At 51.9% G+C, this 24,411-nt stretch overlaps 3 protein-coding genes across 4 annotated transcripts; all 3 read left to right on the forward strand.

Moving 5' to 3' along the window:
- The first annotated feature begins 93 nt into the window (after positions 1-93).
- Positions 94-2,834, forward strand: TPI1 (triosephosphate isomerase 1). Its single transcript, XM_033053211.1, has 7 exons — positions 94-302; positions 975-1,098; positions 1,175-1,259; positions 1,386-1,518; positions 1,630-1,715; positions 1,911-1,998; positions 2,270-2,834. Exons 1-7 carry the CDS (start codon positions 191-193, stop codon positions 2,386-2,388), a joined length of 747 nt encoding a protein of 248 aa, XP_032909102.1. The 5' UTR covers positions 94-190; the 3' UTR covers positions 2,389-2,834.
- A 3,480-nt stretch (positions 2,835-6,314) lies between these two features.
- LRRC23 (leucine rich repeat containing 23) lies at positions 6,315-12,182 on the forward strand. 2 transcript variants are annotated; one of them, XM_033053209.1, is made up of 7 exons: positions 6,315-6,451; positions 6,528-6,640; positions 7,473-7,726; positions 7,817-7,947; positions 10,616-10,752; positions 11,332-11,554; positions 11,836-12,182. In XM_033053209.1, the coding sequence occupies exons 1-7, from the start codon at positions 6,365-6,367 to the stop codon at positions 11,872-11,874; spliced, it is 984 nt and encodes a 327-aa protein (XP_032909100.1). In that variant the 5' UTR covers positions 6,315-6,364; the 3' UTR covers positions 11,875-12,182. The 2 variants fall into 2 exon arrangements, with proteins under 2 accessions (XP_032909100.1, XP_032909101.1); XM_033053210.1 differs by having other exon boundaries at positions 11,335-11,554.
- Positions 12,183-12,334: 152 nt separating this feature from the next.
- ENO2 (enolase 2) lies at positions 12,335-21,881 on the forward strand. The gene is made up of 12 exons (XM_033053208.2): positions 12,335-12,515; positions 15,371-15,462; positions 16,370-16,465; positions 16,741-16,799; positions 17,797-17,866; positions 18,030-18,163; positions 18,879-19,101; positions 19,553-19,750; positions 19,879-20,080; positions 20,290-20,398; positions 20,536-20,594; positions 20,933-21,881. Exons 2-12 carry the CDS (start codon positions 15,378-15,380, stop codon positions 21,000-21,002), a joined length of 1,305 nt encoding a protein of 434 aa, XP_032909099.1. The 5' UTR covers positions 12,335-12,515; positions 15,371-15,377; the 3' UTR covers positions 21,003-21,881.
- Positions 21,882-24,411: the final 2,530 nt, after the last annotated feature.

A 24,411-nucleotide genomic window follows, 5' to 3' on the forward strand; every position in this document is an offset into this window, starting at 1 on the left:
CTGTGTGCGCCCCGCCTGGCTGGGGGAAGCGCGTGTGGGGCAAGGGGCGGAGCTGTGCGCGGGGCGGGGCACGCGGGGGCGTGGTCTCGGCCGCTGCCGGGCTATAAAAGGGGCGCCCGTTGCCGCGCGCGCTGTCGCCGCTGACCTTCGCGAATCCTCCGCTGCGGTTCTACTCCCGCTCCTTCCCGCCATGGCGCCCAGGAAGTTCTTCGTGGGGGGCAACTGGAAGATGAACGGCGACAAGAAGAGCCTGGGCGAGCTCATCCACACGCTGAATAGCGCCAAGCTCTCCGCCGACACCGGTGAGGGCGCGGCCCGCACGTAGCGCACGTCCCACACGGCCCTGCGGAGCCAGGGACCGGGCCCGGGCCCGCGCGGGGGAGCGGCAAATGTCAGAGGGCGGCTGGGGCCTAATTATAACCCCGCGGCAGCAGCGCTAAATATATCCGCGAAACTGGATCCGGGTTCCCGCGGGCACGTGTGGGGCCGACCGCGGGGCGCTCCCGGCCGATCCCGGAGAACCCGCGGTCCCGGAGGCCCCGCGCCTCCCCTCGGCCTGGCTCCCACCCCCCGGGAGCACAGGAGCTGCCCCTGCCCCGCTGCCGTGCTCGGTTACAACCCACGGCACAACGCGGTGCGGGCTCTCCCCGCTTCGGCCAGACCCAGGCTGCAGGGTGGGATTCTCACCCACTCTTTTATCTGGGCGCTTTCCAAGGGACCCCTTTGACCTGGCCGTCGGCCTAATATTGCCTGTCCAGCCCCCCGTAATGGGCTTTCTTCTCTACTGTTGAGTCAATGGATAGCAGGGATTGCCCTATGGCACAGGGCTCCCCAGATGTCAGTGAGGAGGCGCAGGCTGTGCCTTCCCAGGAGAGAGAGAGATGACCTCTTGGGGCTGGGATTTGGGATCAGTGGCTAGGTACAGTTTCTGCCTTTTGCCTGTCACAAGGGTAGCTATGTGCTTTGCCTTGCAGAGGTGGTTTGTGGAGCCCCCGCCATCTACCTTGACTTTGCCCGTCAGAAGCTCGATGCAAAGATTGGAGTGGCAGCGCAGAACTGTTACAAGGTACCAAAGGGAGCTTTCACAGGAGAGATCAGGTGAGCCGCAGAGAGTAAAGTCAGGGTGCCTCTGGGACGTGTATTTCCTCCAGTGAGTCATCTCCTTTCTCCCCAGCCCAGCAATGATCAAGGATATTGGAGCTGCATGGGTCATCCTAGGCCACTCGGAGCGAAGGCATGTTTTTGGCGAGTCTGATGAGGTGAGTGGCCTCATAGAATGGAGACATGGTCCAGCTCAGATGGGTCTGCAAAGACTGGAAAAGTGAGCAATTAAACCAGATCTCCTACCTGTTCTATTAGCTGCCTTGTTTCTTTTCCATTCTCAGTTGATTGGGCAGAAGGTGGCTCACGCTCTGGCTGAGGGCCTTGGAGTCATTGCCTGTATTGGAGAGAAGCTGGATGAGAGAGAAGCTGGTATAACTGAGAAGGTGGTTTTTGAACAGACCAAGGCTATTGCTGGTAAGATGAAAAAGAAATGTTTGGTTTCGGTTTTTTTTAGTGCTTTTCCAGCTCTGCTCTTCCAAGTATTGGGGGTATTGTGCTCACCTCTGCTCTCTCTCTCCTCCCTAGATAATGTGAAGGACTGGAGTAAAGTGGTTCTTGCCTATGAGCCAGTTTGGGCTATTGGAACTGGTAAAACTGCAACTCCCCAACAGGTATGAGCAGGGGAGGTGGCTGGTTAAATGACCAACTGACCTTTCCCCCTCAGGAAACCTTCCTGAAGATTCTTACTGAGAATCTCCTGGAGATTCTTAGTGACTTAGAGAATATCTGACTGTTCCCTTGTCTTTGGAAAGGAGCTGTGTGCAGAATGGCTCAAGCCTCAGTGTGACTCTTGTGTTGTATTGCAGGCTCAGGAAGTTCATGAGAAGCTGCGGGGGTGGCTGAAAAGCCACGTGTCTGATGCTGTTGCTCAGTCAACTAGGATTATCTATGGAGGTGAGTCTGGAGTGACTTTCCAGGGCAGGAAGTGCTTAATTTTTTTACCTGTTGCTGCAGTTGTACATCATTCTCTGCCTGGCAAGGAAACTCTAGACTTGCAGAGCATAAAGAATCACCTTCTAACTTGTTTGAGTAGCTTTCTTGGATAAATGGGAGACAGTCCTGCTGTCTGCCAGAGGTGGCTGGTACCTTACTAGTCCTGCTGTTGCCCTGGCTCCATTTTCCTAGAGCTAGCACATCTGACCTTAAAACACTTCTCTCTCCTTAGGTTCTGTCACTGGCAGCAACTGTAAGGAGCTGGCCTCTCAGCATGATGTGGATGGCTTTCTTGTTGGTGGAGCTTCTCTCAAGCCAGAGTTTGTGGATATTATCAATGCCAAACACTGAAGCACCCCATGAGGAGCTGTCCCTTGTGGTTAAGAAATGGAAGCAAGAAGGGACCTTTATTGCACATGTCTCAGTACGGAGGCCTTCCTCGAGGCTTTCCCCCTTCACAGTCATTGTTCTAGATGTTCTGCTAACCACCCTCACCATGCTGGAGTCCTCTTAGCATAGGAGTCTGTCTCAGCAGAGTCTTGACAGTCTCCTCTGAGCTGAATCTTCAGTTCCTGTTGACTTGTTCAGAGCCCACAGCCCACCTGGCCAATATCTCTCCCTTGTCCTGCAGCCCTGCAGGGAGAGGGGGCCACTGGTGCTGCGAGAGGGAGAAAGGAAACAGTCTCTTGCACCCTTCAGCTCCATCAGCAAGGAACCTGTCAGCTTTGACCCTTGTGAGATGTCTTACCTCATCTGTGTCCCGTACTGAACAATAAATGAAAAACAGAAAAAGCAAAGGCATGTCCTGGATCTTATTTGGAAGCATCCTGGGGATAAGCAGCATAGAAAACTTACTGCTTTTGGAGGTGGCTGGTTGCAGAGAGGGTTTTGTGGGCTTTTCCCTGAGAGCTTGCCAGACACACCGCTGGGAACATCAGTGTCCCCCAAGGCTGACGGCAGCCTGCCCATCGCTCTGGACTGTGCTCTCCTAGGGGGACCTGAACAGAATGTGCCCTACAGGCATTTGAGAAATATCCATTGACATCTGTCCTCATAAATGCTAACCTTTAAGGCAGGCAGCAGTAAGTACTGTGTCACAATGGCCTTGGGACAGTTTGGAGCCTCAGCCTCCAGTAGCACAGCCACCTAGATAGGGCTGCCTTAAGGCTGTTTCTTTGCTCATTAAATGTAGAGTGGAACAGCTCTGTCTCTGCAAGGAAAGGATTTTATTTAGGCCCTGTGTTGGGACAGTACTTGCTGCCACCTTTTAGCTATGTGCTGGTGGGTGAGGAAGCAAGACTATACTTCCCAGCTGCTGATTTTTTGGTGGTACTGAGAATGATGTAAAAATGTGCCTCACAAGGGAGGAGCTTATTTGTGAGGCAGTACGTCCTTGGGAGCCTATGGGTGATGTTCCAGCTGCTAGTGCCAGCATTAGCCGAGGGAGGAGAGACAGGAGCTGTGGAGCAAGGATGAAAAAGCCTCCTTGATGCTGTGGGGCCTCCTGCCCTATTGCTGGAGGAGCTTCCTGCTGCCCAGCTGGCTGGGAGGTATCTGCTTCCTAGAGGATATCAGGTGATCTGAGAAGGAAGAGCCTGACAGCAGCAAGGATATGGCAGCTCTGTACGTGTATGGAGTGATGTGGAAAGGAGGAGGATAATTCAAAGGCAAAAAAAAAAATCTGAAAACTGTTTTCTGCAACGAGAGCATGTGTTTCTGAGAGGCTGTTGGGCCTGAGTTTGATGCCATTGGGTCGTACTGACCAGAACAGCAGTGATGGCAGCAGGGGCACACAGTGGTCCTAAGGCTGCAGGGACTGGGTACAATCACTGAGGGATGGGCCACTGGCTGCAGCTCTGCTGTCAGCTCCCGTTCCTGCCCAGCCCTGCCCACAACACAAGAGCCCAGGAGAGTGACCTACATAGAAGAAAACAGATGGGAGCTGGGCATTGATCTTGCTGCTTTGAGAGAATGCAGAGGCATGAAAACATTCATTTAATGAGGAATAAACCATGGAAAATAATTTCTGTATCAGCAGGAGTGCCAGATCTTGTTTCTCTTCTTTTTGTCTGCTTTCTGGCAGGACTGCAGTTCTCTGGAATGGAAATATTGCCAGATCCTTACAACAAACTGTAGTGGTTGGATGCTAAACAGGTTGCTGTTGGAGAAAAATGCATTGTGCCAGTTGTGACAGTCTGAGAGAGGCTGCGATGGCTCCTCAGCCCCAAACAATAGCCAGGCTGAGCTTGTATTCCCAGTAGGCAACACACACACGTTGGACTTAATGATCCTTGTGGGTGTCCCTTTAAACTCAGAGTATTTTGTGACTCTGAATGTAGTCCACTTAAACATAGCTATGGCTGGCCACACAGATTACACATCCAGCCACACAGCACACTCCCACACAGCACTGGCAGCCTCATCCCACACCCTGCTCCAGCTGAGCAGGATGGAGGTGCACTAGTGAGTGTCTGTGTATATCTGTGTATTTACAGAGGTGTTTACACACATGTACAGTGTGTCTCCTTGCAGCAGCTCTGCTCAGGCAGTGCCCAGTAGCTGCCCCTCAATCCCAACCTCTCCAGCCCCCCAGCAGCCAACTCCCTGTGGTGCTCTGGCCACAAGTTCCTCACCCAAGGCAAAGTGCAAAAGGAGTTTAATGAGAAGAACAGGAAGAGCTGCACTGATCAGGTGCAGGACATGGACAAACCATCACAAACCATTTACGTGTGACTGCCTTTATTTATTCCTGTATGCTATATTTGTTTCTCTATGTCCCCTAGATCACCCCTGGTTCCTGCCCTAATCCCTCCCTAAAGAGTCCTGTGCAATCCCCAAAATGCTCTTCCCCTGCATCCCATCCTGGGTACCACACCCCTGAACACAGCTACACCCCCAATCCTAAAGGTGCTCTGGGACTGAGGCTCCCCTGGGATGGAGCTGGACAGGGTGTTACTTTCTTTGAGTCCCTGTTTTGGGTTCCCATCTGCCATTGTGCCCCTCAAAATGGGCTTTTAGTGGGTGATGGCTCCTGGGATGGGCCTGGAAGCAGCCTGGTGGGCACTGCTTGGGCTCTCCCTCCTGCCACCATCACCCTGTACTCCTCTGTGGGTGTGCAGGCTGCTTTATAGCACATACTGTCCTGAATTATCAGTATAATTAGGTTTGGAATATATATATAATCTAAATAAAATTTATCTAGTTTAAAGATTTGTGTTTCCTTCTGTAATTAGGGGATGTTTAGGGCAGGAAGCAAAGGCGGGAAAGGAAGTGCTCATAATAATTCTTTACTCTGAGGGTGGTGAGGCACTGAAACAGGTTGTCCAGATGAGTTGTGGCTACCCCATCCTTGGAGGTGTTCAAGGCCAGGTTGGATGGAGCAACCTGGTCTAGCAGGTGACATCCCTGCCCATGACAGGGGAGCTGAGATGAGCTGAATTTTGAGGTTCTTTCCAATTCAAACCATTCTGTGGTTGTGTGATAATGAGCAGGGAGTGAATTTATATGTATAGCACAGAAGAAGTCGGCATTGAGGAGTCTAGCAGGACAAGGCAGGGGACATAGATTGCAGCTTGCTGTGCAGCCCTAAGTGCAGGGGTGCTTTGCAGGGGGAGTGGTGGATGATGGTGGTGTGAGGAGCTCTGCTTGGATCAGCTTATCTAGCACTAGTGTTACCCAGGCACTGCAAAGGAGCAAAGTGCACTGAAGGGAAAGCCAGCAGAGCCTTGGACTTTGTATTAACTTGAAACCAGTGGTGACCGTCGGCTCTGAGTAGCGTTCCCGGCTGGTAAACACCCGGCGCTGTTGGCATCGGCTGGGCACGGGCGGCCTCAACCCTTCCCAGCTCCACAGTCTGGAGGACAGGGCTGGAGCAGTGCATTCCAAAAAACCCGTCCTAGCATCCAGCTGATCATATTCGGGGAGGCTTCATGCACAGCCCAAGGCTAATTCTGCTCAACGTGTCAATTAAACATTTACCAGAGGTAAGTTAAGAGTTGGTTAGGCATTCACCGCCCGAGTGCCCACCACCGTGTGCAGCCCTGCCTGACTCTGAACCGGCCCCGTTTTGAGCTGAGGTGAGCACAGAGGTCCCTTCCCAGCGAAAAAATCCTTCGGTTCTCTGGATACGCTCACAGTTGCAGATGTCACTCAGCTGGGAAGGTGAAGTGGGATCGCACGAGTGAGGGCGGGACACGCTCGGAGCTTTCGGAGCCCCGGGGACGCGGCGCCGGGGAGAGCGGCGGGCCCGCCCCCGTTCCCATGGCAGCGGCCGGGCCGCAGCGAGCGGCCGCCGCGGGAGGAGGCGAGCGCCGCCTGACCCGGGAGGATGGAGGGCGAGGAGCCTGAGGGGGAAGAGGCGGAGGAGAAGGAGGAGGATGAGGAGAAGGAAGAGGATGAGGAGAAGGAAGAAGAGGTGAGGGAGAGGCCTTCAGCACCGCCTGGCTGTGTTTGGGCCAGTGCTGGCGTTGTGCTCTCTCTTTCTCTCCCAGGAGCCGGCTGCCTGTCCCCTGACGGAGGAAGTCCTCAAGGAGGGCCTCTCTCTCCTCAGTACGACCGGCAACGGGCTGGCCTATGCCTACGTGAAGTTTGAAGCCAAAGACAAGTGAGTGTGCAATGTCTGAGCCGGCAGAAGCCCCTTACTTCGTGGCCGTGGAGCTGCTGTGCTGCAAGCTGGTGACCGGCCATGTGGGGTAGGAGTGTATCCAGGCCCTGCTCTCCAGCCGCCTGGATTCCAGTCTGTGCCTCAACATAGTCTGTCCATCCTCAGCCCTGGCCGGGGCACTGCCTCCTCCACGGCCAGACACACCGCTGGGAACATCAGTGTCCCCCAAGGCTGACGGCAGCCTGTCCATCACTCTGGACTGTGCTCTCCTAGGGGGACCTGAACAGAATGTGCCCTACAGGCATTTGAGAAATATCCATTGATATCTGTCCTCATAAATGCTAACCTTTAAGGCAGGCAGCAGTAAGTACTGTGTCACAATGGCCTTGGGACAGTTTGGAGCCTCAGCCTCCAGTAGCACAGCCACCTAGATAGGGCTGCCTTAAGGCTGTTTCTTTCAGCAGCCTCACAGGGTATCTCACCCACTCTTTTTTACACTAGGAAAGTCCTTTCACACAGTCCTTTGTGTCTAACAGACCCCTCCCCAAAATTTACCTTTTTCTCTGTTCTGGTTGTCCTGACAGATACAATTCAATGTGAATAAGTACTCCCTTTGCCAGGAAAGCAGGTCCAGTCTTATCATTTGTCATTGCTTACAGGCCTGTCACTATCACCTGCCTTTTTCTTCCTTCTCTCATCAAGGTTTTCTAGGACAACACGGAATTAGGAGAGAAGGTTGCTGTCCCTCCAGTAGTGGCAAGGAGCAACCCAAAAGAAGGTAGTGGGGAAATATGAGAAATATTATATTTTATTCTCATTTGCCCTTCCCCAGGGGCTTGACAGACATCAGTCTCCTTGAACGCTTCATTCACCTGCGCTATGTGGATTTGTCAAAGAACAAGCTGAAAGATTTGGCCCCACTGAGCAGCCTAACCCAGCTGCTTTGGCTGAAGGTCGATAGGAATCTACTCACTAGTGCCAGCATGCAGGAGCTGCCCTACCTCCAAGTCATCAGCTTTGATTGCAACTGCATCGTGGATTTGGAGGGCATTACTCACCCCCTCCTAGCCAGCCTCAGCCTGAAAGGTGATACAGCCACCTCTCTTCATTCTTGTGAGGACACTCTTTTGGAAAGGTGGGATTAATTTTCTTGTTTCTTCTTCCTCTGGCACTCAGAAAACAAAATCCAGACAGTGCTGGGCCTGAGTCACGACCAGTTGTTCAGCCTGCAAGTCCTGGAGCTTCGAGGAAATAAGATAAAGACCACAGCAGGGCTTGGTGTTACCAAGCTCAAGAAGCTCTATCTGGTAAGGGATCAGCCAGCCTGGGGCGTGGGACAGAGCTGCTGCACCTGCAGCCCAGATAGCGGGAGCGGCCACAAACCACAAATCACAGAGTCGATGTTCAGTGCATTGGGTTCTTCCCTCACAGCCTCCTGCAGGAGGGAAATTGGGCACACTTGTATTCCATGTGCCCTGGTACCAATGGAGATCATTGGGCAAAGCAACAGCTTTGCTCTTTGGGTGACAAAGGGAGGCAATGCCTCTTCTCTCTGATGGGCTTAATCAAATACTGGTTTAAAGCCAGCAAAATTATATGATTCACACCTACAGCTGCCAAAAAAGAAATTGATTCAATATTGCAGTGAAATTAAGATAGAAGAAGGTGTTTCTTGATACCATAAACAATTACTTCAAGGAAGCATTTACTCCTTGAGATGCAAGTGAAGAGAGTATGTATGGCTTAGCCCCATGCATCACACTGTGCTACAGCTTGCAAAGACTAAACAGATGTCCTGAATCACTACCTCTTGAAAAGCAATTAAATATGATAAAGGCTTTGAAAAACTACGTGGCTTCTTTTAATCAAGATTCCCAGCAGAAAACACTGAAGGAGATTGCTTGCTGAGATTGCCTGCAATTTTCTGATGGAAAACTAGGATTTTATGACTGGAGGTGCTCCAAGAATGGAGGAAGTGGATAAGTTACTAGATCCAGTACAGCGTTTCAAAGCATACCCAGTCACCTTAGTGAGTTATTGCAGGAAAGCAAACAGAGCATCTGTATTGAAGGAAGGTTCCTGGCATGACTGAGGAGTTTCTGAGCTGCCCATGTGAAACAGGAAAATTGCAAGGGGTGACTGTTATAACTAGAACAACTGATTCTCAAGAATCTTTGGGGCTTGAATTTGTTTCCCATGTCTACTTGCTCAGTAAATCATTTTGCAGGGAAATGCTTTGGTTTCTGTGTAAAGACTTCGGTGTTACTTCAGCCTTGGGTAAGTGCAGCTGATGCCTCAAGGAAAGGATACAAGACAATGGCGTTTTTTTTCAATTTAAAAGGGTTTTTTTCAATTTAAGGAACTGAACCACGTTTGGTTAATGTATGACATAGCTGCAGATGAAATTTAGTATGTAAAAAGGGGTATGTACTAGGAAGACTACAAGTTGGCTGTGTACCATGTGGCACTTGCATCATTGTTGAGGGTCACAGTAGGGCTCTGTTAGCTCCTGGTATGGTGCAGCAGTGGTGGCAAAGGCTAACCTGAGAAAGGTGGAGTGTGCAGGGATGGGGGAGGAAATAATGGGTAATGTATGGTACCTTTCCGTAAGAAACAGTGGCATCATATCTGGGTGAAGAACTGGTATCTAAGGGAAGGTGATGGCATGTCAGACAGAATGTTGTTTTATTTAGGGGAAAAAAATGAAACAATTCTGCAAAATATCCATTCTGCATTGTCCTGCTAGTGCTTGCAAGGCCAGAGCTGGTAAAACAATTCACACTGAAGTGATGAAGAAAGTGAGTGTGATGGGAGGTTACTATTCTTTTTATAAACCAGTGATCAGGTCATGATTTTCTCTGAGGCACAATGTCCTAATCCTTCCTGACTGTTACATCTGCTCACATGGCCTTCACTAAACATCCAACTTTCCTCTTTTTGTCCTGGTGTTACTCCTTTTACTTGGCCCAGCTGGTCCAGATTCTCCTTTATCCAGTTTCTATTAAAATCCTCCTTTTCTACAATGTCTGTAGAGTGACTCAGCCCTAAAATGTTCTCCTATCCCACCAGTTCAGCCTGCGCCCCTTTTTTAGTCTCAGGTATTGCCCATGTCATTTCTTGGGTGTCTATGAGGAAGAGAGAGCACAACAACACCTCACACCCTCGTTTTCAATTCAGGTGTCAGTACCCTTAGCGACTGCAGTCCCGAGCCACATCGGCAAGGAAAGCCCTGTGGCAGGGAGACGATAATTACCCGGGATACTCCGAACTTGGCTGCACAAGGCAGTGAACAGCCTGACAGAGCAGAGTGTAGGCGCTGGCACCGTGGGGAGCCTTCGCTTGGGCAGGAGACCTCTAGTGGTCTTTTCTAGCCGAAATCCTGCTGTGAAACTGGTACCCGAAATTCAGATTCCCTGCTTCGTTAACCCAGTGAAGTGAATGAAATTCAGTTATGGGGAATTTTAAACTTCCTGAAGTAAGACACAGCCCAGAGGAGTAGAAGGGACTCCTTAGTCATAGATTTTGCCCACAAGAGAAGCAGCTACTGGAAGGTGCCTGGCCTGCATGGACTGTGTGACTGAGAGGGGCTGGTTACTCATCCTTTAAACACATTAATTTTAGTCTCAGGTGTACTTTCTCCTCCATACTGTTGCTCTCTCTGAGGCTCATATTTGGCACTGCCATGGAAGGGGGTGCTGTGCTGGCAGTGGAGTATTCACCTGATGTGGTTTTGTCTCAGACACCAAGTGATGCTCCAGGAAACTTTTTTTCAGCAAACTTTTGGTCCTTGAATCTGAATCCTGAGAACCCACTTTGCAAGACCCTGAACTACCTGACTGCGCTTCAGACAAGTCTGTGTTATGAGTGGTAGGGAGTCTGAAGGATAGAAAGAGATTTAAAGGCCAGAAATAACTGCTGTTCCCTCTCCTGTGTGCCCCCATTTTCCTTCTCTCTTCCTGCATCCCTGGTGCTCAGGCCAAGAACACCATTTGCAGCCTTGAAGGCCTTGAGGAGTTTGAGCAGCTGGAGACTCTGCACCTGCGTGACAACAAGCTTGAGGCCCTGGATGGATTCTCTGATAGCATGAAGTGCCTGCAGTACCTCAATCTACGGTGGGTCCTGCCTGCTCTGTGTTGAGACCAGAGATCCCTCCATCAGACTGCACTCCCATTTAGATCCTTAGGGTTTTCTAGGTTTTTTTTGGAAGTTGAAGACCTGTAGGGATGGGTTGTGCCCAGCTTAGCTGCTGAACACCCGTTAAGGATATTTATCATCTTGAACTAGTATTCAGGCATTTTAACAGCCTTTCCTGGGCTTCTTAGAAAATATCAGCCTCTCCAGTCATTCTCATACCCCACCTCAGGCTCTTCATTCTTTGCCATAAGTTAGCTGGGTTCCTCAAAGCATGTTCTCAGTGTTCTGCCTGCAAACGCCCTTTAGTTCTCGGCATGTGACATGTCACATGGTTCAATGGACTGTCTGAGCACAGAGGAATCCAGAGGAGATGTGCTTTTTGTCCCTCAGTCTGGGGAGCTGCAGACAGATCTGGATCTTAGGTGACAGATCTGTGATCTATAGTCCCTCATGCTGCTAAATTTTGCTTTTTCTGTCTTGTCCACTTACTGTTCCAAATGGATTTCACTACTTGCATGAGTCTCCTTCCCCTGCTCTCTGTGCTTCCTTTTCTTCAGGAGCAATGGGATCAAAAGCTTTCAGGAGGTAGAAAAGCTGCAGGTTCTCCCCATGCTGCATGCACTGGTGCTGATGGACAATCCATGTGCCAAAGAACCCAATTACCGGCTGGAGGTCCTGTCCCGGCTGTCACAGCTGCAACGCCTCGACAAGGAATCAGTTGAGGAAGAGGAGTGGGAAGAGGCGAGGAATATCCGTCAGACAAGGAAGGAAAAAGAAAAGGTGAGAACAACACAGTGCAGGGATTAGAAGGAGGTGAAGAGAAAGAAAAAGGACCAAGCACGCTGATAAAGCCTCTTCTCCACTATATTACATGAGAAGTGTGAGGGATGTCAGTCTCAAGAGCATGAGAGCCTGAAAAAGAGGCCAGGCTTTGCAACCTTGTTGCGGTGGCCAGCATGCAACCCTGCTGCCATTTCTGACCCCGCTAGCAAAGGAGAGCAGTGAAAGGGGAAGAGACATTGGGCATGGAGTCATTAACTTCTCTCTCCTCCCTTCTTCAGAAAAGGAAGGAATCTCTTGAGGATACAGTGACTGAGTGACCGTTTTTAACACCTGTTCCCAGAGGCTGTCAAGATGCAGTGATGCCTTTCCCCATATGTGAGTGAGGCTGGGAAAGTGAGAGCTGTAGGTACCAGCTTCACTTCATTCTGCCTCTGGAGAAAAGAGGAGTGCTGGTCCAGGAAGCTGCCCTGAGGCACTGCAGTGTTTTTGCAGTCACTGCACTATGTTCTATTCTCAGTAGGCCTGAGAGGGGAAAGGGGAGAGTTACAGGTTCTGTGGTTCTATTTGGTTCCTAAGAACCCTGCAAGATTTTCTGATTTGAATAAAAATAATTAATGAGTCTGGAGTGACTGGGATTGTTTATCCTGCACACCCACTCATATTCACTGGCTCTCTCACCCTCATCTGTCTACGTCTATCCCTTGCTGCCTGCCTCTCTCTGTCTCTCCATCCCCTACGTGCTGTTTGCTAAGCTTTGCTAAATCCTGACTCATCGCAGCTCTGGGTCACATGCTGCTGTCCCGGCCCTATCAGGGGCGTCTCCATCCTGCTGCCGCCGCCACCGTTGGCTTAGAGGACACATCATCTCGCCTTGAGGTCCTGCATCCTTCCTCAGCTTCATCCTCTCTCCTTTCTACCAACACTTTCTCAATCTCTCGTCCACCCCTGCCCTAGGAAGGTAAGTGTCTCCCCACGGCCAGCACACCCCTCACTGCGTGCATGTTTTTGCTGCCCACCTTGTGCCCCCCAAACCCCACGCACTTTGGGGTCCCTGCGGAGAAGACCACAGTGAGCGGCATTAACAATTCAACTCCCCTCACTTCCTCCCCCTGCTCCTCCCACCTCTCTCATCCCACCTCACCCCCATCCTTCTGACTTTTCTTTCATATTTTAATTTCAGGTACTCCCTCCTTCCCTCCCAGCACCCCCCCCCCCCCTCCTTTCCCCTCCCGGCAATCATCATTTCAGACGTGAACCCAGGGAATTGCGGCGGGGGGGGGGCAACCAACGAGGATAGGTGGTGCTCCCAAGGGCACTGTCGGGAGGTGCTGCGGGATGGAGCTTTCCCCGGGGGAGGAGGTGGTAGTAGGTTGAAGGCAACGCTCAGTCTGGGCACCGCTGGGGAAAGGATCCAGCCTCAGAGCGGACCAGCCCCCCCAGTCTCTCCAGGTGTTGACATAAACATGGGCGCTCAGGGAGAGGGAGGGAGAGAGGGGATGTTTTCGTATTTGCACAGCCCCACACCACAGGGGAGCGGGAGAGCAGAGAGAGGAGGTGACAGTCAGGCAAGCAATAGCTGCATCAGTCACGGCACTGCAGCAGTGCGGGCTTCCTGGGAGCAGTGCCCAGCCCGGGGGAATCGCAGTAACACACGGGACTGGTGGGAAAGGTCTTCATCGTGCTGGCCTGGCACGGACAGGGAATTGCTGCCAGCACCAGCTCCACAGGAAGGCATTGCAGCAGCACCAGCCTTCCAGAGCACGCTGCCCAGCCCCTGTTCACGGGGGCTGCACAGCCTCCTCTCTCTTCCTGGATGTGGTCTGTGGCTTCCCAGCTATGGCTCCATCCCAATCCCTTATCCCAGCTTATCCGCCTCTGACCTCCTTTCAGGACAGTGCAGCTGATACCAGGGATTTCAGGCTGGTTCTGTTCAAAAGAGAGCAAATGCAGGGGACAAGGGACAGCAACACAAGTGGAGAAAAGGGTTTAAAGGACTACAAGGGAGAGAGGATCATGTAAGTGATGGGGCGGAGCAGGCAAGGCTGGATTTGGGCTTGTCATTTGACTTCCTCATATCTGGCTCCAAGAGGGGCAGGTGGATGTGACCACAGGGATGTGACCCGGCACAACGTGACCACATAAGCAGAGAGGTACAGCATCTGGCACAGGCGTGCTGTCAAAGATGACTTTAAGCGAGGTCCTGTCCCTCTGTACCCCATGGCAGCTATTGAGGCACAGCCAGGACACTGCTGCAAAGGAAGCTCGCGGCTGGCTGCGCCGGCACAACTCTGGAGGAAGTTCCTGTGGCGTGTGCCAGATGGCGTGAGGAGCACTGCCAAAACGGCTGATGGGGGATCCCAGCCCAGATGGACACGGTGGAGGGCCCTGTGCAGGCTCCAGAGAGCCCTGGAGTCACTGACTGAAACACCTCACACAAGAAGCTCTGACTGAAACTTCATAGCAGCAGCACGATTTCCTCACAGCCTTGTGATTTCCACCCACCCGGGGCAGTGGCGTCGACTGTTGACTCCAGCTTCCCCATCCTGCTTCTCAGCTCCCCTCAGTGATGTGATGTGGTGGCTCAAGCTCATTTGCAGCCTGTGCTGGCTACATCCCTGCTCACACACACCGTGGGGAGGTCCTGGCTGGGGCTCCATGGCTACTCTGGCCTCTGCCAGCCCTGCTCAGGGCTGAGAGAATCATCTGTGCGAGCCAGGGAAAGAAAACTTGGCAGTGCTGGGAGCATGGGGGGACACACACCTCATTGCAGCACCCTGGCATTGCACAGCCCCACAGCCAGGGGAATGACAACGCTGACATAAGGGGAATGAGCTGATTTGGAACCCTTAGAGAGCAAACTTCAGCAATAGAAGTTCTTTCAAACAGTCATCATTACTCACCAGCATATTTTCTACTTCAGGTTTAACCAGGTGCCCCCAAAATGCTAGGCTTCCTCAACCCCCCATCCAACAGTGATCCAGCCCAGAGTCTTAACTGTTTCCCTGCCTCAGGAGCAGAGTGAAGGGCTGGCAGCTGGGCCAGGTCCCCCCTCCCTTCAGAGCGCTCTTTGCCACATCTGAGGCACCACAACCTTCAGCTAGATGGCTCTTCAGGCTGCTCCTCCATGCTCCTGCCACCTTGGCACAGCCTGACCCTGCAGCTCATAGGGGACACAGGGAGGCTGAGCAGGCGCTTTGCCAAGGGGGACATGGCACAGGCAGTGTGGGGTCTGGGACAGCCAAGCTGGGATGGCTCTCCCACCATTGGCTGGAGAGGAGCTGGAGGTCCCCCCTGGCTGGCTGCCCCCCTGCCCTGCCCATCATGCTCAGCTGCTCCCTGTTCGCTGCACAGAGACACAGCAGCCACTTGCTATCTGGTCTGGTAGGCGCTGTCCTTGCCTCCCGGCAAGGGGACAGGAGATGCCAGGACCTGCTGCCCCGTCCTTGACACCACAGCCAGGGGCACCTCCTCACTGCACCAGCTGATCCCTCTCTCTTTGCTGCCCGTGGCACCCTCCCCATCCCTGCCATCCAGGCTTATATTGGGTGCTCTGCTCTGACGCAGAGAGGGAGGCAGAGTGCTCCCAGTTTGTCAGCTGCAGTAGAGGAACAGAGTAAATTCGAATAGATAGCCAGTTCCTGGAAAATGTTAATAGATTATTGTAGTCTGGGTGAATTTCTAAATTTCCTGGGGCAAATAGTTTTAGCCCAAATTTCTTTGAATTCCCTTCTGTCAGTCTAGACATAGAAGGGATGAGCACCACATCCTGGAGCCTCTCAGAGCTGAACGTATCCTGTTCTCTCCTCTCCACAGACTCACCATGGCAGTCGAGAGGATCCATGCCCGTGAGATCCTGGACTCCCGTGGGAACCCCACTGTTGAGGTGGACCTCTACACACACAAAGGTATGCGGGTGAGGATAAGAGATGGAGGGCAAACCCTGCCCACTCTGGAAGAGCTGGTGCTGTGGAGCAACCTGGCATGCCAAGAAAATGGTGGGTCCTCACTGGTGAACCCCCAGCAGACAACAAACCAGGGGAAGAGGCAGAGACCAAAACTCTGCTCGTGGCTCTGCTTGTGCCTGTGCTCAGCAACTCTGGACATGTGCCAGGCAAATCACAACAAGACAGCTGGCTGTCCTGTATGGGACTTGAGCCACACCCCTTCTCGTAGCAGGGACGGAAGCTCTTTTTATCATTAATGTCTGCATCTCCTCATCATACCTCTGCTGCAGCTATGCTTTTAGTCCTGGGGCATAGTAGAAGTTTGGTAGCATATCCACGGCCATGCTCATGGCAGGGGTAAAGCTTTGTTCCTGAGATCTCTGCGCAGCTATGTCCATGCATGGGTCTCATCTGGAAGACCTACATTTGCACTGGCCCCAAAACTACTTGGGCTGAGGGGTGAGGTCACAGCAGACATGCAACTATTGCCTTCCTTCTCCAGTGAGGTAGAAACCTCCATCTGAGGGAGAGGAAGCTGAGGGTGCCTGTGAGTCAGGCTGCCTCTGGAATTAGGAGGAGGGCTGAAGAACCAGACTTCCACTCATCACACACAGTTCTGGGATCAGTATGAATCTCTGGATGCCTGACACCCAGCTTCCTCAGCCTAGAAGTCCTGGGTGCATCTCTTTCTGCCACTGAGGTGCTCCACCTCTGGGAAGACCAGGCATGAGCAGCCAGCCAGTGGGGCCATCCATTTGCACAAGCAGTTGCCGCATCCTTTCCTATGAAAGCAGGCAGAATCAGGTGCATGACGGTTTTTCCTCATCACCCTCTGCTTGTCTCACACCCCTGTTTTTCTGTTTCCCAGGCATGTTTCGAGCAGCCGTCCCCAGTGGAGCGTCAACTGGTATCTATGAAGCGCTGGAGCTGCGAGACAATGACAAGTCACGTTTCCTTGGAAAAGGTGGGGAAATACCTGCTCCACAGCTCATCCTCAGGGCTGCCTGTGCATGGGGATCTGCTGGAGAGGACTGTCCACACATTGCTGTGACACATGTGTCCCACTGCCCTCAGGAAGACCACAGAGGCACAGACCTGGCGTAAAGTGAAAGATCAGGCCTTGATCTTCCCTCGCTGTCTCCCTCTCTCAGTCTATTGGTCCTCTTCCTCCCTCTTTCTACTCTTCTCTCTGCCTCACTCTCTCTCTCTCTTTCTTTCTCTGCCTCTTCCCTTCTTTAGGGGTCCTGCAGGCCGTGGATCATATCAACAGCACTGTCGCCCCAGCTCTCGTGGGCTCTGTAAGGATTTCTCTTTGTTCTCCCTTGTCCAACGCTTACTCTGGTCTGCCTCTGTCCCCTGATCTCTGTCTCTACCTCTCTTCATCTCACTGGGTTAACAGACATAGCAATGCTCTCTGTGAACCTGGGCACAGCCCTCCTGCCCTCCATGCCTGTGTGTGTCCACAGCAATCTTTTCTCTGGGAGGGAAGGATTTAACTCTTCCTGGTCCACTGCAGCCTCTGTGTAGCCTAACTAGTCCCCTCTGTGCTCCCTGTAGAGCTCACCCCCTCTTTCAGCTGTGCTCCCCCTCAAGCACTGAATCACATCCACACATCTGTGGCCTCATCCTGGTGTGATGAGCAATGGCTGTATCGTGCAGGGTCTGGCACAGCCTTGCAGAGCAGTGGTGTCACATCTGCAGCCTCTTTACACCTGGAGACCTGGAGCCTGCTTTAAGGAGCGCTGAGCTGAAGCCACATATTACACGCCATGTAGCCCATGGTTGGCTCTGGCTGAAAGTCCAGTTCTCTCCACCCCTGAAAAATACCCAGCATGGTGCAGGGCTGCCTGTGTTGGGTCTAATCTTGCTCTCCACCTCACTCCTGGGGATGGCTCCATCCAGTCTACATTCGCTTGCTTGAGGTTGAGCATGTCCTGTTGTTCTGCCTAGCTTCTCTGTGACCACAGCACTACAAAGCTCCCTGGAAGCTGCCAAAAGGCTGGGTAAATCCCCAAGGGAGTCCTGTGTCCCCAGCAATGCATGGCCTTGACTGGACTGCAGCTGACTCCCTCTCCACCATGGGTACATCTACACTGCACTGCAGCAACACCATCAGGGTGACCTAACATGACTAAATACCAAGGCACCAGTTTCCAGAGCTTTGTGTGTATATGTTCCCCCAAGCTGAAAAGATCCTTGTACCCCCAGCTTCTCCATCAACGCCTCCTTTCCTGCACACTAGAGCCAGCAGCTCTTCCAATCGTCCCCTTCTCATGAGCCGTTTCTTTCTTGCAGGGCCTCTCTGTTGTGGATCAAGAGAAGATAGACAATCTGATGCTTGAGATGGACGGCACAGAGAACAAATGTAATTCATCCCCCTTTTTGGCTGGGAAATCACAAGCATGGGAGGCTGCAGGGCTGGAGTGGGGGGCACTGTCCAAGCTGTGGTGAGCCTTAGGTTGGGCTGGCAAGGGCACCCACTGAGCAGGATGTTGCCACCTGAAGTCAATCTCCTCCTTTGCCCACAGCCAAGTTTGGTGCCAATGCTATCCTGGGAGTTTCGCTGGCCGTGTGCAAGGCAGGAGCTGCAGAGAAGGATGTGCCCCTGTACCGGCACATCGCTGACCTGGCTGGCAACTCCGACCTCATCCTTCCTGTGCCAGTAAGACTCCTCTGTCCTTGACATCCACCTTCAGAAGCTCCTAAGGAGTGTTGTTTCCAAAAGAAACTTCAAAGGTGTTGGGAGGTAGATAAGGAAGGGATGTGGGATTGAAATATCAGCTGAGTGCACTGCACTTGTCACGGAAGCAAACTGAGGCCCGAGATTCATCAAGTTTCAATTGGAAAAAAAGGGCTTGAGGAGGATACAGTAGAAGTTGTGGTGGGGGGCTGACTAAAGATCTCATTCTTAGCACAAGAACCAGAGGGCATCATGCAAACCCTCTGGGGCACAGTTCAAAACAAGGGTGTATGGGTCATCACACCAGGGGAAGCTGCCTTGACAAGCTTTCTCAAAAGGAGTTATGAATGCTAAAATTTTCTCAGGGTAAAGAAGAAAAGTCCTGGAAGAGAGACTGACATCATTGTTGATAATTATGTACAGATAAACAGAGCACAAATAAACACACATAGCTCAGGAGATCTCTGAGAGGGAAACAGGTGGGAAAATCCTCCCCAACCATGTTCTTTGAGCCACTACTGGAAGGAGGAGTCCAGGGTTATGTGTCTTTGGTCTGATGGTTGTAGCTGATGTGCTTACGTTACCCTGTGAGGTATGGCATGAACAGACATGGTGACACATCTGAGAGCCACCTCTCAGGGGTGCTAAGACCGGTTCCTTCAGCTCTCACTTTCTTCTCTCTTATGGACTCTTCTAGGCTTTCAACGTGATCAATGGAGGCTCCCACGCAGGCAACAAACTGGCCATGCAGGAGTTCATGATCCTGCCTGTGGGAGCCGAAAGCTTCCGTGATGCCATGCGCATTGGGGCTGAAGTCTATCACAACCTCAAGAGCGTCATCAAGGAGAAGTATGGCAAAGATGCTACCAATGTGGGTGATGAGGGAGGCTTTGCCCCCAACATCCTGGAAAATAGCGAAGGTGAGAGTCCTATGGAGATGGGTTACCCCTGCCTGCAATACTATGGGTTTCTATGACCAGCTCATAGCATTCCCTAGACTGATTCAAAAGATGATGCCTCAGTGTCATTGACCTCCTGTGTTAGGGAATGTTTCTAAGCTCCTTCTCCTTGGGGTGGCCTTGATCTGTCATAGCCTCTCCATGCAAACCTTTTATGTGTGTGCACACTTTTACAAGACCTTTCACAAACTTGTCTTTGAGCTGTGGAATTGCATTTAAATTCTTCCTTGTCCCTTTGGACACAGCCCCTACAGCTCCTTGTCATGTTTCTGTTGTGTTTTGGGCTGTCTTCTACTTCTCCATCACACCACCAGACTCTAAGCGTCTCTAGGGACCTTCCTAAGGGAGGCTCCCACCAAAAGATGGAGCTCTCAGAATGGGCTGACTCTCCTGACCACAATTCTCCTCTCAGCTCTGGAGCTGCTCAAGGAAGCTATTGACAAGGCGGGCTACACAGACAAGATCGTCATTGGAATGGATGTGGCAGCCTCCGAGTTCTACCGTGACGGCAAATATGACCTGGACTTCAAGTCCCCAGATGACCCAAGCCGCTACATTTCTGGAGATGAGCTGGGCGATCTCTACCAAAGCTTTGTACGTGATTACCCAGGTGAGCTGCTGTGCAGGGCTGTAGGGAATCAGTACTGGTGCTGCATGCCAGCCGGGCACAAACCCTCTGTGTTTTTGGGGTGGGAAGGGAGGCAGTTTTGACTTGTGCCTCTTCCGTTGTCCTTTCAGTGGTCTCCATTGAGGATCCCTTTGACCAAGATGACTGGGAGGCCTGGTCTAAATTCACTGCCAATGTGGGGATTCAGATAGTGGGAGATGACCTGACAGTGACAAACCCTAAGCGCATCGAGCGAGCTGTTGAAGAGAAAGCCTGCAACTGCCTCCTGCTCAAAGTCAACCAGATTGGATCTGTCACAGAGGCCATCCAAGCGTAAGTCCAGTCCACTGCCCTTGTTTTCCTGTGAATGGGCTGGTGATGAACCACAGCCAGGTGTCATGCTATGCACTGGATGAACAGACTTGTGTCTCTACCAAAGTGTAGGATGCTGAGAATGGGAGTAGACTGTGCCTGAATGTTACCCTTTACAGGTGGTAACTGTAGGAATAGGAGCTACTGACTGCATTTCTCACTCCTTGCAGCTGCAAGTTGGCCCAGGAGAATGGATGGGGTGTGATGGTGAGCCACCGATCTGGGGAGACTGAAGACACTTTCATTGCTGATCTGGTTGTAGGACTGTGCACTGGGCAGGTAGGTGAAACCCAGGCCATGCACAGGCCTGGAGGAAAGCAAAGCGGTGTCAAAACAGAATCCCCTGCCCTGCCATGAGAAACTGGTACAAGTCATAACAGTGTCTTACAGTGTTGGCTTTGGGCAATGCTTTACAGATAAAGACGGGTGCTCCCTGCAGGTCTGAACGCCTGGCTAAATACAACCAGCTCATGAGGTAAGGGGCTCCAGGGATGGGAATGCAGAAGAGGGAATGGGGGAGGGACCAAATGAGTGGGAGAAGCTGAAAGCCCAATGATAGATGGGATTCTTGGGTGAAATGTTGCAAAGACAAGGCACAGAGATGACAGTATGATCCCGGGGAGGCCTCTGGGGCAGACTCCTTTCCTCCTCCTTGGCATGAGGGTGAGCCCTGCAGTCACAGCAGCTGGCAGGAGCTGAGCTTCTCCTCAGGCACATGTCAGCTTCCTGCTGATGAGCTGCCTTTCCAGCACCCTGGTGCCTCCAATGCTCCCTCACTATAAGGGCCTGATGTGTGCTGTCTCTCTCCTGCAGGATTGAGGAAGAGCTTGGCGATGAAGCACGCTTTGCCGGACACAACTTTCGCAACCCAAGTGTTCTTTGAACATTGTCCCCAGGGCATAGCCACCCTGCTGCTCTTTCCCACCTCACAGACTCTGAACCTCCCTTTCCCTCCACTGCTCTCTTTTTTGCTCTTTCTCCCCACTCTGTCACCTGGTTTCCTCTCACCTTGAAACCCCTCGAGTTCAGGTATCCCTGGCTAGATGTACCCAGGTGAAGGATGAGAGAGCAGCCTACACGCTGTCCCTTGCTGTGGGGTCATAAGCATTCCTGGATCTGGGCATTGTGTGTCTCTGTTGTTTGTGCAGGGCCATGCTGGGGCCACTCCACTCACGTGTCAGAGCACGGGAGTGTCTGCCTGGTGTGCTCCCTTGTGCACCGAAGCATGTGCGGTGACCATCTCTGTGTCGGCCGGTGTGCTCGGACACTGCCGCACCCGTGGCTGTGTCCAGCCGAGTGTTGCCAGTGGCTCGCTCTCGTTGTGCATGTGTGTACGTATGTGTACGTGTCCTGGCCTACGGCGTCCCTGTGCCCCAGGCGTGTGTCTGCGCTGAGCCCCGGTGGGACCCGCGCACCCCTCGCCTCCACCCCGGCAGTGTCGTGTTGGGCTGTGCTTGCCGGCAGCTTAAGTGTTGAAGTGCACTGCTGTCTCACTCTGGGTGTGCGTGTGTGTGCGTTTGTGTGCTGTCAGTCTCTCTCTCAGCACGTAGTACAGCAGGGCAATATATTAAAGCACATCCGTTAACAAACCCATGCTCTCATTTGCTTCTTGTGACCTTTTTCTCTCTGTTCCCTCCCCTCTTGCACTCCTTCACCCTCCCCTCCACCCATGATGTTTGATTCACCTGGACAGCCCATGCTCAGCTGAGCAACAGACAAACTACAGATCCCTAAACTCAATTAAAATGTATTTCACACCTGAGTTGCCTGACTCAGCCTGATGTTTATCTCTAGTTGCCAGTTTTTGGGAAGTGGGGATGTTTTGCCACCAGAGCAGGAAATGCTAACACAGAAAGGTAACAAAAAAAGGCAGAGGGGACTGGCATGGGGAAGAAAAGGCTATCTTCACCTGCTTTCACAGCTTTGTCCCAAGCCAGACTGCTCTGTTGGCCACCATCTGGGAAACACCAAAGGGAAGGCATGTGTGATGACTTGCCCCTGTCATCTTCACCAAATCGTGTTGCATGAAGATCTGCTGTGCAGGGATTTTAATTGTGCCTTCCACTGATGTAAAGACCTCAGGGTGGGCCCCCAGCCGTCTGTCTGCTGGGCTCAGGTGATAGTAGACAGAAATAGCAAGTCTTTGAGAGAGAAAATTCTGATTGTCCTCCCCCAAAAGAGGCTTGTAGAGCAGTGACTGGAGGCGTAAGTGGGATGGGTAGTCTCTCTCAGCTCCATCTGGTTTCACAGGGGCAACTCAGCAGTACTTGGGAAAAGCTGCCCATGCTCCAGCCAGTGCCTCAGCAGGCTGGGTGCCAGCAAACCCCAGCATTTGCTCAACTAACAGCTTTGTTCTGGACTGACTCAGAGGAAGGCAGGGGGTTGAGGGTGCTACTGTGAGAAATCCAGTTGGAGAATAAATGATAAAACCACCTTGCCATTATATTCACATCAGTAGCCCTATCACGTTCATGCGCACACTCAGCTCCTGCCCCACTTCCCTATAGAAAGTTTCCAGACCCTTGCTTAACTCTTGTAATTTGTTTCTGAGGTTGCTCAGCAAGTCCCAATCCCTCTTGACTATGCCCTTATGCGGACTTAAAAACCCAAAGACAAAACTTCAAAACGCTGGCATTTCACTGCTGATCCTTTACTAAACAGCACATATTAAGGACTGAGTCCAAGAAGGGAAGACAAAGACTTTGGCACACATGCCCAGAACTGAGAAGAGGGTGGGAGGAAGAATGCGAGGGTAGACACAGGATTGGTTTCCAGGGCATCACCAGTGCACACAACACACATCTCAGTGGCAGGGAATAACTTGTGCCCCGGCTGCAGCCCGGCTCTTGCCCATGCTCGCTGGGAGCTGTAGTCCGGGTACCGCGGCGGGAAGGCTCTGCTCCATCTTCCCCCGCCCCCGCGGGGGCACCCGGCCACTCGTGAGGTCCTGTGGGCCCCCCCAGCTCTGCCCCCCAGTCATGTCTCCCGCAAAAGCGGCTGTGACACAGCGCTGTTTTCCTCAAGGAATGTGCGTTTTGGGTACAGGCAGCGGGCTGTCGTTTCCCGTTGTACACCTCACCGCTCCTTTGTTTTAGATACTGGGATTTTGTGAACAGTATGGCTACTGCTTAGCAATCGGGGCGGGTTTTTTGGGGGAAAAACAAAAACACAACCAAAAACAAACCACAAAGAAAACTTCGTTACTTTTCATATTCCCACGAGCATCTCCCCTTCCCCTCCCTCCCCCTCCCTCTACATTAGTTTTTTTATATCCAAGGAAGACAATTAAGTGCCCAAGGTAGCTGGCGTTGCCCATTTAAATGCAGCCAGGCTGCAACAGCAGGGAAGTGGTGTACATGTCCCTACAGCGTGGGAAGAATTTGTTAGGCAAGAGTTGCTGCCAGCGAGGCATCACCACATCCCTGTGTCAGGGAAGGTGCGTGAAAGCCCCGACGGGATGGGAACACATCGTGAAAGCCCTGAGGGGATGGGAACACATCCCGCCACAGCAGCACCTCGCCGTGGTGCCTTTTCTAGATCAAAAGAGTTCGTCACTGCTGGCACAGAAGGAATATGTGATTCTGGAGTGTTTGCTTGGGTCACTGCAAATACTTGCCCTCATGCAGCGCATCCTAAGATGCATATGCTGCTTTCCCTTTGGCTCAGTGGCAGAGATTTGGTTACAGTTTTTTTTTGTAGAAATGACCAAGCACTCAGCTGTTCCTGCACCTGAGGACTCCAGTTGTATAAGCTGATGCCTCCATCAGATTGCTGTGCTGTAATGTGAATGCAGAGCATGAGTAACAGCACGGGGATGGGCTGGCGATGTGACGCTATCTGTGAATGGAAACATTTGTTGGATTTGCTTCCTTTTACCTCTCAAATCATACTCTGCTTAACTTACATTTACAGAGCGATGTACAGCTGTTAAAGGGATAATTTAACATTAGCTGCTGCCTCTTCCCCCTCCCCCACCCCGCCCTTCCAAAGCCTGCAGATATTTTTCTTTTTTTTTCCTAAATATGTGTGTGCATCCATAAATGAGCTGGAAAGGGAGATGTCACTGAATTAGGCTTGTTGGAGTGCAGAGAAAAGGCTTAATGATGAAGAGCTACCAAATTTTGTAGTATGTTCTCATCTGTCTTAAGAAAAGTGAGATATTGTCTGACCTTGGGAAACTGATATCTTTCATATAGGAGGTTGTCAGGAACACTGTCTTGATGAACATCTCACAAGAAGTCAAAAAATTTGGGTGCTGGATAATGAGGTGCTGCACAGCTAAATCAAAAGAG

This window comes from Catharus ustulatus, chromosome 2, assembly GCF_009819885.2.
Source record: "Catharus ustulatus isolate bCatUst1 chromosome 2, bCatUst1.pri.v2, whole genome shotgun sequence".
NCBI classification, from domain to species: domain Eukaryota; kingdom Metazoa; phylum Chordata; class Aves; order Passeriformes; family Turdidae; genus Catharus; species Catharus ustulatus.

Excerpts from the sequence above, each read along its gene's own strand:
- LRRC23 (XM_033053209.1), top strand. The coding sequence starts at position 6,365 with ATGGAGGGCGAGGAGCCTGAGGGGGAAGAGGCGGAGGAGAAGGAGGAG. Across the intron at positions 6,452-6,527 it reads ATGAGGAGAAGGAAGAAGAG|GAGCCGGCTGCCTGTCCCCT; the intron begins GTGAGGGAGAGG and ends TTTCTCTCCCAG. Across the intron at positions 10,753-11,331 it reads CTGCAGTACCTCAATCTACG|GAGCAATGGGATCAAAAGCT; the intron begins GTGGGTCCTGCC and ends CCTTTTCTTCAG.
- ENO2 (XM_033053208.2), top strand. The coding sequence starts at position 15,378 with ATGGCAGTCGAGAGGATCCATGCCCGTGAGATCCTGGACTCCCGTGGG. Across the intron at positions 17,867-18,029 it reads GGACGGCACAGAGAACAAAT|CCAAGTTTGGTGCCAATGCT; the intron begins GTAATTCATCCC and ends CTTTGCCCACAG. Across the intron at positions 20,399-20,535 it reads TAGGACTGTGCACTGGGCAG|ATAAAGACGGGTGCTCCCTG; the intron begins GTAGGTGAAACC and ends AATGCTTTACAG.
- TPI1 (XM_033053211.1), top strand. The coding sequence starts at position 191 with ATGGCGCCCAGGAAGTTCTTCGTGGGGGGCAACTGGAAGATGAACGGC. Across the intron at positions 303-974 it reads CAAGCTCTCCGCCGACACCG|AGGTGGTTTGTGGAGCCCCC; the intron begins GTGAGGGCGCGG and ends TTTGCCTTGCAG. Across the intron at positions 1,716-1,910 it reads AAACTGCAACTCCCCAACAG|GCTCAGGAAGTTCATGAGAA; the intron begins GTATGAGCAGGG and ends GTTGTATTGCAG.